The 12,679-nt window shown below is 36.1% G+C and overlaps 1 protein-coding gene and 2 long non-coding RNA genes across 3 annotated transcripts; 1 reads left to right on the top strand and 2 right to left on the bottom strand.

Annotated features, from left to right (window-relative positions):
• The first annotated feature begins 1,325 nt into the window (after positions 1 to 1,325).
• LOC144343517 (uncharacterized) lies at positions 1,326 to 10,035 on the top strand. The gene is made up of 6 exons (XM_078006034.2): positions 1,326 to 1,380; positions 1,461 to 1,520; positions 9,016 to 9,137; positions 9,247 to 9,388; positions 9,684 to 9,789; positions 9,931 to 10,035. Exons 1-6 carry the CDS (start codon positions 1,359 to 1,361, stop codon positions 10,013 to 10,015), a joined length of 537 nt encoding a protein of 178 aa, XP_077862160.2. The 5' UTR covers positions 1,326 to 1,358; the 3' UTR covers positions 10,016 to 10,035.
• LOC144343524 (uncharacterized) lies at positions 1,706 to 2,247 on the bottom strand. The gene is made up of 2 exons (XR_013418975.2): positions 1,909 to 2,247; positions 1,706 to 1,747 (listed from the first exon to the last, which is right to left on the bottom strand). It is a non-coding gene; the product is annotated as an uncharacterized LOC144343524 (long non-coding RNA).
• Positions 7,893 to 8,328, bottom strand: LOC144349529 (uncharacterized). The gene is made up of 2 exons (XR_013419994.2): positions 8,096 to 8,328; positions 7,893 to 7,934 (listed from the first exon to the last, which is right to left on the bottom strand). It is a non-coding gene; the product is annotated as an uncharacterized LOC144349529 (long non-coding RNA).
• Positions 10,036 to 12,679: the final 2,644 nt, after the last annotated feature.

Genomic DNA, 12,679 nt, shown 5'->3' with positions numbered 1-12,679 from the left:
TCAAGATTAAAGTCCAATCATTTCCAAAGCATTATCTATTTCAACAATGTTCATCCTATTGAACATTCCTCTACTCAACACCTTACTCAAACCATTCATTACCTTTATATAATCCTTACCACTTACTTGTTTTTTTATTTTCTTCGAGGCAAGATAATTCAACCGGCACCTGTACCTCCTGCTGGTTAAACTTGACAATTATTTTTACTTTATTCTTACTCGAATGTTTTTTTTTTAAACTTGTTGTTTATTGTTGGTTTAAATAAAAACTTTATTATTTCCTTGTTCATTACAGGAAATTATTTTATTCACACTATTTTTACATGGTTGTCTTCCAACTAGTCATGCTAGTGATGTCTAATAGCAACTGGCCAAATTACAATCGATAGGTGGGTGGGGCACAGTCAAATACAAATAAGCCATTCACTGCCAAAGAACAAATGTAATCATTCTTTCCAATCAGGTACTTTATAGAGGTTGAAACAATTTTAGTAATGAAAAAAAAGCTGTGTATGTTATTTAAAATTGTTGATCTTGATAACGTACTTCATGTTAGTTTACCAAGGTGCTCATGGATACATTGGCGACTTCCCAATTCAGATGATAATGAATACTATAACTGAGCGTGATCTAGACTAGTATAATCTCCCATGAGCCTTTGCGTGCTACCTTTTGAAGGGAATGCGTGTGGTTGCTCTAATGTATTCGAATGACAAAAGTCAATGCGTTATGTAATATATATAGGTACAAATAATGCTTACTCATTTTATAGAAAAAACACGAAAACGGAATAATAAAACTAAAATAGCTAAATAGCAATAGCGGTATTTAACACTTTTTGTATGGTATTTGTCGGATCCATTAGTTATTTTGATGTTTATGGACGTTGGCGGAACGTGTACATCGAGTTCCCCACTCAACAGTACAAATGCACTCTATACGTGTGTATCAGTTTTTGTCCGCTATTTTCAACAAATAATTCACTATATTGGGCAGCTTGAAATGACCTTTGATTTACAGAGGCTAACGTTGTGTTATCGATGAATAATTTAATTATGTTTGCACTGATATAAACTAACGACGTCATGCTTACCGCATGTGATAATTTCCACTTTATATATCATCACATTTGGAAAGAACCATACAGTTGCATCCTGCATATTTACATGCAGTGACCCCGAGTACGCGCTATATCACAAATGACCAACAGTAAATAAGGAACTAAATAGTAGCGTATATAAGTGACACATAGACCGTGTGACATACATATTCTACGAAATAATATATCCTTTACTGGAACTAGAGATATATTTACAAAAAGAAACCCAACAGCAGTCGAGAGGACATTTTGGTAGGAGATGTACATTATTGTATATGCATGTAAGTAAATATAAAAAGAAGCAATATTTTGACACACTGGCTGTTTATTGTATGTTATAGTATAGTTTTCTCTATTTCAGACTTTGTTTGGTTCACGGTGGTTAACATATCAACATGTAAAGAGTGTACACATAATGCAGGTAATGTTATGTGTCATTTATTTTATACCTGTCGTCATATGTGTATATATCAGTGAAGATGTGTGACTATTCAATGGATCTTCTACTGTTTTTCAAAGATCCAAATAAAATCATAATTTACATGTAGTTATATAATGGGAGAGTGGTGAGACCGACTGGACAAGAACGCATATAATTACACCCGGTTTTAATGTATGAGAGATCTTTTATTGATCAACCATTCAATTCTGTAAATAACAATAAACAAAAAACTATTTTCAGTAAAAAATACATCACAACAAACTCATTCCCTTACTCAGTATTATTTGTATTAACTCAATTCACATGTCTAAATTTGTCTCAACAAAATGACTAATGACATTAAAATTACTAATAAATTTTAACTCACTACTGTGGCCGGATATAATTACAGGTTAGACGTCTCTGGTTAGCATTTGAGTAGTATCACAGGTTAGCAGCGTTGACTATCGTCACAGGTTAGCAGCGTTGACTGTCATCAAAGGTTAGCAGTGTTGACTATTGTCACAGGTTAGCAGTGTTGACTATCGTCACAGGTCAGCGGCATAGACAGGTTATTGATCCTATAACATAATACTATTTTCTAAATACCAGAAACTCAACTACAACACCTCAACATAAACATTTCTAATTATGCATCACAAACTAGTAAACTTGCTGGATTAACTATGCAAAAGTTTGTTGCTTCAACAATAAATCACACCGAACGTTTCTAAGCGTATTCTGTAGTAAACATCATCCTTTAAAACTCTGAAAATTACATGCACAACGCAACTGATCAACAAATATAACATCATCATTACTCATTATACAGTCTCAGTAACCGTCCGGCAAATCATAAACACATGTCTTTCAACGTTCAAATTTTCACGCTAATATTGGAAATGGCATGTCCACATCAGAAAAACAACAACAATCATCTACAATGTATAAGCCAAAAAACTCACCCAATACAGCATCGTATAGATGGCAAAGGTTTCTATAAACTGGTGATTTCTATGACTTTCAAAGCGACACCGTTCGCTACATCAGTGCGAGCTGCCATTTTGAATCTATGTTTTGATTCCTTTGGCGCTCAAGGGCGCCCTCAATGTTCAGAAGTTAAGTTTCGCTCGAAACACTCTCCCACCACGATGCGATACAATCGCATCTCAAACCAAATACATTACTAATTATATCCCTCAACAGGGCAAATAACAACAATTTTCGTTACTGGTCTACTATAATGTCCATTTGCAGTTTTTACTTTAACATTTCGCACCCGTCCATCTCTTCCAGGATAGATTTCTGTAATTCTTCCGAGATTCCATTTTCCACGTACTGCATTTGGATCAGCTACTACAACAATATCATTCACCTGCACATTCCTTTTGTCTACATTCCACTTCTGTCGAGGAACCAACAAAGGAAACACATCTCTCATCCAGCATTTCCAAAATGCATTGACTATGTATTGAACAAATTCATGTCTCTCTCTTGGATTCTTTGTCTCACGAAATGGACCTTGTGGCACTCTGCTGGAAGCCCTTCCAAGCAAAACATCATTTGGACAGAGATAGTTGCCATCATCAGGATCATTTGGTACTCTTCCGATTGGTCGCTCATTTACTAAGTTAGCAACTTCTTGAAGGCAGGTGTGCAACTCAAACGGAGTGAGTCTTTGCTCACCAATAGCTTTCCTCAAGGCCACTTTGCAACTTTTAACCAGAGCTTCAGCACATCCATTCTGATGAGGAGCTAGTGGTGTGGTGAACCTCCATGTCACCTGTTGCTCTGCACAGAATTCTTTAAGTTTTGTTTCACTCCAGCCTTTCACCATCTCTCGAAGTTGTCTTTCGGCTCCTACAAACTGAGTACCGTTGTCACTCTGAATAGACTTGGGCCTTCCTCTAATTGCAAAGAATCTACGTAGGACTTGTAAAAACTCCATTGTAGAGCAGTCAACTGCTACTTCTAAGTGTACTGCTCTGGTGTTCATACAAGTAAAGATGACGCCATAGTGTTTTGTCGTTTTGTTTCTTCCAATTTTAACAACATATGGGCCGAAGTAATCACATGCAGTGAAATAGAAAGGTGGCGTAAATGGAGCCATTCTTTCAACTGGGAGATCAGCCATGAATTGAGTTTCAGTCTGGCGCTTGAGGATTCTGCAAGTCACGCATCTGTATTTGATAGTCTTTGCCAATCTTGTCACGCCTACAACCCAATATTCACTTCTGACTTTGGCAGCAGTTGTTGCTACCCCATAATGCCCTTGCTCATGTACATGCTGGGTTATCAAATACGATATGTAGTGGTCATTGGGCAACAGAACTGGATGCCTACGTTCATATGATAGCTTTCCGTTACAAGCTCTTCCTCCGACATGAATAATCTTATCCTTCTCAAAGATGCTTAGTGACTTGAACTCTCCTTCTTTTATTCTCTCATGAAGTGATTTTTGTGCTTCAAAGATCCAGTAACTTTCTGCCACCGCCAACTCTTCTGCAGATAGCGGGCCACCTTTGATTACATTCTTGGCTTTCAAGTTTGTAATGAATCTTAATATATATGCTGTCACTCGGATCAACTTTCTCCATTTAGAGAATTTCTTGTAATCAATACCCTCTGATTCTTTAACCATTAGCACAGTTTTCATTCTTTTCTTTTCTCTGTCAATTTCACTGACTTCTGCTTTAGGAACAGATTTTGGCCACTCTGCTTCTGGCAACAGTAAGAAAGCTGGTCCATTCTTCCAGTCACCTGCCAGACTGTTGACATTAATGCCTCTGGATATTTTGTCTGCTATATTGAATTCTCCTGGTATGTGGTGCCAATCTGATGGATCGGTTTGACTTTGAATCTCAGAAACTCTGTTGGCCACAAATGACTTGTATTGCCTTGACTGACCTCGAATCCAGCACAAGGCGATAACACTATCAGACAGGAATACAACTCGATCAAACTTCACTGTCATTTCTTCCTTAACAGTAGCACATAGTCTAGATGCAATGACGGCTGCTTGCAGTTCTAGACGAGGTATTGACAAATTCTTTAGTGGCGCTACACGAGACTTTGCAGCAATAAACCTTACTCCAACAGTTCCATTATTTGTCTCCCACCTAGTGTAGGCAACTGCACCAAATGCATCTTCTGATGCATCACAGAATATCACAAGTTCAGCTAACTTATTATGTAACTTGGGCATTAGACATCTGGCAAAAGACACACCATCAAGGCTCTCAATTTCAGTGAAGAATCTTCTCCATTCAGTTTTTTCTTCTTCACACAGGTCATCATCCCACCCAGTGCCACTCAGCCAAAGTTTCTGCATAAGAATTTTTCCTTTTATCAGAATTGCACCGGTGAATCCAATTGGGTCAAAAACTTTAGCCAGTTCACTTAACACCATTCTTTTTGTCAGTATATCATTTCCCTTGACTGAAATTGCCTTTACTTGATATTTCATCAGATCTGATTCTGGATCCCAGACTACACCTAAAACCTTTTGTTCTGTTGGATCTCCTAATACGGTTCTGTCACTGGGATGTGGGTCTTCCCTTTTCAGTTTAACATTGGACACCCACTCCTTTACTCTAAAACCTCCTGTTTCTAAAACTGCATCTATATCTTTCATAATCTTTCTGGCTTCATCTGCTGTATGGACTGATGTACATATATCATCCATATATGTATCCTTGTTTAACACCCTGGCTGCCTCGGGATGCTCTTTCTCACCTTCTTTTGCAGTTTTCCGTAAAGCAGTTAAGGCCATGGCTGGCGCTGGTTTATCTCCAAATGTCACTACTTCCTTAACATAGACATCAGGTTGTCTGGTGACATCATAATTTCTCCAAAGAAATCTGTGAACATGCTTATCCTTTTCAGGGATCAGGATTTGGTGATACATTTTTGCGATGTCACCTGATACTGCAACTGCATTCTGGCGAAAGCGGAGAAGTACACCAAACAAATCATTGAGAAGGTCTGGACCCTTCTCCCAATACTCATTCAGGCGATGACCATTGAATGCAGCTGATGAGTTGAACACAATTCTGACTGGTGTACTTTTCTTTTCAGGACGTATAACTGGGTGATGGGAAAGGTAATGTACTGGCCCTTTATACTTCTCCATTTCTTCTTTGCTTAATTTTCTGGAAAACCCTTTCTCTTCCATTTCTTTCATTTGATGGTCATATAACATTGCATTTTTCTCATTCTTCATTAGTCTCTGTTCAATGGATATCAACTTCGCCATACACTGTTTCTTATTGTCAGGAAGCTCTTGTGGGTCTCTTTTCCAAGGATAAGGTACCATCCATCTATTTTCTATCTTTTCACAGGACTGCCACATCTCTTTATATTGTTCTTTTTCTATTGGTGATAACTTTAATTCATCTGATGACTTACACTTACAGCTTTGTATCTTCACTCCCATTTCTTCAGTAGACCAGAATTTGGTCAGATCTGTCATCTCAGTCATTTTTATGTGAAGCACAGTTGTTTCTGGTTGTAAACTGCTTGATGTACCGAATGTTAACCAACCCAATGGTGACTTTCTCAGGATATACCCATCAATTTCTTTTGTCTCTCCTCCATGCATGCCTGGGTAGTCCACTCCAATCAATAAGTCAACACTACCATCTCCCCTGCTTAGCGGATGTCCCAATTCACTTTCTATTTTTCTCATAACTTGCCACTTTGGCTTAGCAACAGTGGTAATTTCGGGTACACCAACAGCTGATATTGTGTGCTCTTTCTGATTGGGAAATATCTTCAGTTTGTAGATTTTGGTTTGGTGAGCTTGTACATTTCCTCCCAATGTGCCAATGTCAATACTGATAGGCTTTCCTTCAAGGCCAAGTTTCTCTGCTACAGCTCCTCTGACCAATGTTACATTTGCACCAGAGTCCAGCATAATATTACCTATAACATCATGTTCACGTGTACCTATTCTTGCTGTTATAATTGGCAATGCCACATCATTCTTTTTTGACGCTACTGATACAACACTTCCACCTGTTACTGGATTAAGAAGTGAATGATGGAAGAACTGACAATTTTCTATAGAGCACCGTTTTCTTCGATTGCAAGTTCTCATGGTGTGATTTTTCCCTGCTCTCTTCAAACAGCTAAAGCAAACATGATTTTCCCTAGCCATTTTCAGGCGTTCATCCACTGTTATTGCTCGGATTTTGGTACACTGATCTGGCCAATGGTCGTTTGATTCACAACCCCAACACTTCTTCCATGAAACTGACTTCTGGCGTGTTGAATTATCATTTGAGTCACTGCTTTGTTGTTGACTCAGATTGACTTTACCTTGAGACTGACTACTTCTGACTGGTGCAGTGGCTCTCATTCTAGTCTTCATTTCATCAGTTAAGAAGCTAAGTAGTTTTTCAAGAGAGGCTTCTTCCCCATTATGTTGCAGTTTTCTCGCCCACACTTTTCGGTCATCAGCTGTGAGTTTCATTTCAATAATAGCCAGCATATGATTATTATTGAGGTCAGACTCTTTCCCCACTTGCTTTAATATATTGTAACATCTTCGGACGAGATGAGCTAAATCACAGAATCTGCTATCTTCACCCTCCTTCAATGATCGAAACTTCATTATATCCTGGGTGACTGCATCAGAAATTATTCTTGGGTCCCCATAATACAAGTCAAGGTATTCCCAGCAAGCATCATAGTCTGTACCAATACCTTTTAGCATTTCCAATGGTTTACCAGTTAGACTGGTTCTCAGTATTGAGATGGCATTCCTATCATCATACAGTGGGTCAACCATGTGCCTGAAATCTTCACGAAATGTCCAGTATTCACGTACATCCCCAGCAAACACTGGCAGGTTAGGTTTTTGAATCTTGGGCTCTAATCTAGCCTTATGTTGTATAACTGGTACTACTGGTTGGTTGTATTGATCCGATAACTGTGGCGAAGGCAAACCACTCGATGGCGGTGTTTGGTTTTGTGTGTCAGGACCATGTTCAGTTGGTTGGCCTTGATTGATGACTGATTTAAATTTGGCTTTGGTGGCTAAATATTCATCCAGGCAGTTTTTGAGGTATTCCTCTTCCTGGTTGTACTCATCCGGATCCTCAATTGTCTCACAGTATTCATCATGGCGGTCCTGCAGTTCATTATAGGCTATATCTAATTTCTGGAAGCCATCAGTTATCTCATTCACTTGTAATCTGATTAATGACTCACTTTGTGCTAGCAGGTACTCCACAGCATTTTTCTGCCTGGTGAATCTTGACTTACTGGTTCGTCTCTTTAATTTCTTGTCCTCCATCGCTTCTCATATGTCCCAAGTAAATTGAATTTTGGTGAGACCGACTGGACAAGAACGCATATAATTACACCCGGTTTTAATGTATGAGAGATCTTTTATTGATCAACCATTCAATTCTGTAAATAACAATAAACAAAAAACTATTTTCAGTAAAAAATACATCACAACAAACTCATTCCCTTACTCAGTATTATTTGTATTAACTCAATTCACATGTCTAAATTTGTCTCAACAAAATGACTAATGACATTAAAATTACTAATAAATTTTAACTCACTACTGTGGCCGGATATAATTACAGGTTAGACGTCTCTGGTTAGCATTTGAGTAGTATCACAGGTTAGCAGCGTTGACTATCGTCACAGGTTAGCAGCGTTGACTGTCATCAAAGGTTAGCAGTGTTGACTATTGTCACAGGTTAGCAGTGTTGACTATCGTCACAGGTTAGCGGCATAGACAGGTTATTGATCCTATAATATAATACTATTTTCTAAATACCAGAAACTCAACTACAACACTTCAACATAAACATTTCTAATTATGCATCACAAACTAGTAAACTTGCTGGATTAACTATGCAAAAGTTTGTTGCTTCAACAATAAATCACACCGAACGTTTCTAAGCGTATTCTGTAGTAAACATCATCCTTTAAAACTCTGAAAATTACATGTACAACGCAACTGATCAACAAATATAACATCATCATTACTCATTATACAGTCTCAGTAACCGTCCGGCAAATCATAAACACATGTCTTTCAACGTTCAAATTTTCACGCTAATATTGGAAATGGCATGTCCACATCAGAAAAACAACAACAATCATCTACAATGTATATGCCAAAAAACTCACCCAATAAAGCATCGTATAGATGGCAAAGGTTTCTATAAACTGGTGATTTCTATGACTTTCAAAGCGACACCGTTCGCTACATCAGTGCGAGCTGCCATTTTGAATCTATGTTTTGATTCCTTTGGCGCTCAAGGGCGCCCTCAATGTTCAGAAGTTAAGTTTCGCTCGAAACAGAGAGCGTATTTACTTATTTCACATAACTATATATTAGGGGCTTACATTTCATATCCATATTAATGAGTTTAATTTGTCATTCGTTATTTTGCAATCATGGTTGTTAGACATTTCATTTTTTGTGTTCAATAAACAACTCCAATAACCCTATATATCACTTTATCTTTAGATTTGCATCCGACAAGTGTTTTGAATAATGGGGCAACACCCTGTATAGGTACTGATGTTTTGAATTATTGTGCCAAACCACCGTTATCAATGAAAACTACAAATATGGTTGGTATTTCGAAGGTAATGACGTATTGTCTGATGTGAGTATTATTTGTTATAAAAAACAAACATTACTTCGAATGTATCTTACATGGATTTAGTCATTCATTTTGATATTTAAATTCTGTAGGGTCCGCAACTGCGAATTCTTAAAATAACCATGAACAATGTCGGTAATTATCAATGTGAAGTAAAGTGCGAGTGTGGAATGTCATCATTATCTGACATACTGTACTTGGATATTGATGGCGTCATAAGTCAACACACAACGGGTTTGTAATCCTGTATAATATTTTTTTATATACACCTTCTGACAAAGTAGTAGATGTATTTTCTAGACACATTTTGTTTAAACTATTAAACATAATATACTTACTATTGGGTGCCAGTATAGACCAGGTGGGCATATATACTTAGTGGAATTAGATACTATGTAATGCATCACTAGTGAAGTTAAGTTGTGGTACTTTTTATAACTTATTGTCCAGTCATTAAATGTGTTGCAGTATTGATCTATAGAAACAATGCTTTGAATAACAATTGCAAGTTTCAATTTCTTCCTGACAGAGGCTCCAAGTCAGACAGATAGATGGATAGTGATCGTATGTAACAATGTTATACTGGTTATCATGTGTGTAATAGTTGGAATAATATGTTGTGTTGGCTACTACAGGTGATTGTCTTTTTTTATTTTAGAAAGAGTTTTAAAATTCTAAATAGCCGTTACTGTACGGTAATATTTTAATTGTTTGACCTGACATAATTATTATTCTGTTTTATAAAGAAATATTGATTTGTTTTTGTTCCATTTCAGAAATAAACAGAACAAGAACGCCAGAACATATCAATACAGCAAAACTCAACATAACACTGAGAGGGGAACTATAGAAATGAAATAAATTAATTGCGTTTATGCTGATTTTATGTTGTTATTCCAGTATATATGCATGGCTTGTCAGTCGTATGAGTGGGTCTATAGCATGGTCCGTTACAACATAGATTGTAAATATAAATATTTGAACAATTCACCTGTAAATAAAACATACAGCTCTTACTTGAATAAATGGTTCTCAGTTGACTAGACTGATAGTCAAATATTTTGTAATCTGACCTGAAAACCTCTTAATACATAGGTATATTATGTTGATGGTCACGTGATATTCATGCTACTATAGGTCAGAAAATTGCTATAAATCAATTAACAAGAAATGATTTTATGTTTATAATCTACATTGTTTGTCAGGACAGCGTCTGTTGTTATTATGTGTCTTTTAACACATATCTGATAAATGTTCAATAGTTAATAATACTGTAACAAACATTACTAAGTTAAACTCTTGTTTATATATTGACACTCCACTATCTAGATTTTGAACGCTTTTGTATTAGCCAATGATCAAACTTTGATTTGATATTTAAATTTGTACATGTGGTCATTTCCTTTTCATATGTTACACATATAAACCTAAGAGTATTGTACAAAATAGAATAATTTGAAATAGATACAGGGGAAAGAAAATATCTCCAGCTAATCCAATCTGTTCCCCGTTCAAAAAAATATTTGAGTAAATAAATTATAGGGTGAAAAGTAACTGTACATCATCCTATTAATTTGTAATGAATAAATATATATAATAGAAATATATATATATACGCAATATACCTATTTATATATATACTATAAATATGTACACTCCACATATTAACTGTCAATTATAATTTTTGAGTACATAGAGAACAACTAAAGCAATATGCTGAATATAAAACCAAAATGCGAGAAGACAATACCAGAGACATTTTTATTAAAACTAAAAATACATTTATACGTATTCATCCCTTAAGTGTTTTTTTTAAATGTTTGACGAAAATGTGATTTTTTACCTGATTTACTGATTCGATTGGGATGTTATTCCAAACATTGGGGCCTGTATACGTTAGAGCAAATTCTCTTTATGTTGTGTTTGCATGAATCGAATATAACTTTTTTTGAAGACGATGCCTTGTATTATACTCATGGTCTACAGAATGATGTAAAATAATCTGACATGCTATGAGCTGAATGCTGATGAATTAAACCATGTATGAACGTAGTAATTGAGAGACGGTGTAATTTCTAAATATGAAGAATATTAAGTTGATAGAATAAAGGGGATGAGTGTGTGGTGAATGGCTTAAGAGTATAATGCGGACAATCATTGTCTGGGCCTTTAAAATACAATTTAGATGAGAAAGGTAGGTATTGCCCCATACCTCGAGGCCATACGTAATGTGGGGGAGAATTAATGAATTATGAAGCAAAATTAAGGTGTCTAGAGGTACAATATGTCTACGTTTGTATAAAATGCCACACTTTTTTCTAATAGATGTATTATTTGTTTCAATATGCCTGGTCCATGTGAAGTGTTTATCTAACACAACTCCGACAAAAGGGAAGTCATCTACCTCATCAATACAGTCACCCCTTATTGAGACACGCCCAGTCTTCCTTATGTTCGTACGTTTTCCCCTAAAAATTATAAAATGTGTCTTATTTCTATTTATGGTTAGTTTGTTCGTATCACACCATAGAACAATTTCACTTAGATGGGAGGTCACTTCTGAAAGATTAATATTGTTACTGGTGCTCTCACCAGAGTACGTGTGGAATAGATTAGAATCGTCCGCGAAGAGAAAAATTGAAGAACTTTGTGGAATTGGGGAGATCGTTAATATATATTAAGAAAAGGTTGCAACAGAGTACAGAAAATTTGAGCTCATTTAGAAGAAAAATTATGAGTTTCAACAAATTGTAAGGAAAGCCCCCTAAACCAATAATGTTTTTAATGTTTTTTAGCATAATGTCATGATTGATGGTATCGAACGGTTTGTTAAAGTCTATATATACTCCTAAAGTGTGATTACCCTGGTCAATTTGGTCAACAAATAATTAACCACATTAATCAAGTAGTATTGTATTAGAAATTGCATGACCACGCAACGATGTGTGTTGATACACAATGTGTCGTGTCAAAGTCATCGATCCAGGAGAAAACACAATTTTATTATTTTTCTAACAATTTAGTCGTATGCTGAACTGATCAGATATTGTGATTACCATGTGCAATTTTCACGCTTATACCACATACTAATATTTTGTGAGAATTTTCGAGTATTTCAATAATACATATATAGAAACACAGTGTTTAGTCGTGTGGCTGTTAAGTAGACAATATGGGGGACTATGTAGTTACAGTGGCACCCACGCTAACCAAATACATTGACACTTACTAATGGAAATGACTAGATAGCGTACAAAACGTTACTGTCAACAATACTATCTTCACTTTACCTACGCCTATGCCACCTGTTAAATCTTATTCACATTGTCTTAAAAATATACGAACATCGAAATTATCTTAACAGAAACAAAGAATTAACAGTCGTGATACCACTTTAGCGCGTGTTAAACAAATGTTATCAAACATTTCTTACAAAAGTTTGCATAAAACTATGTATGAATAGTCATTGAAGACATTTAAAAAAAAAAAACTTGCAATGAAAGATACAGTACTAGTGCTATTTGC

This window comes from Saccoglossus kowalevskii, chromosome 14, assembly GCF_978046115.1.
Source record: "Saccoglossus kowalevskii chromosome 14, keSacKowa6.1, whole genome shotgun sequence".
Taxonomy (NCBI): domain Eukaryota; kingdom Metazoa; phylum Hemichordata; class Enteropneusta; family Harrimaniidae; genus Saccoglossus; species Saccoglossus kowalevskii.
The sequence above is the reverse complement of the archived record's forward strand: the minus strand, read 5'-3'. Positions and strand labels throughout refer to the sequence as shown.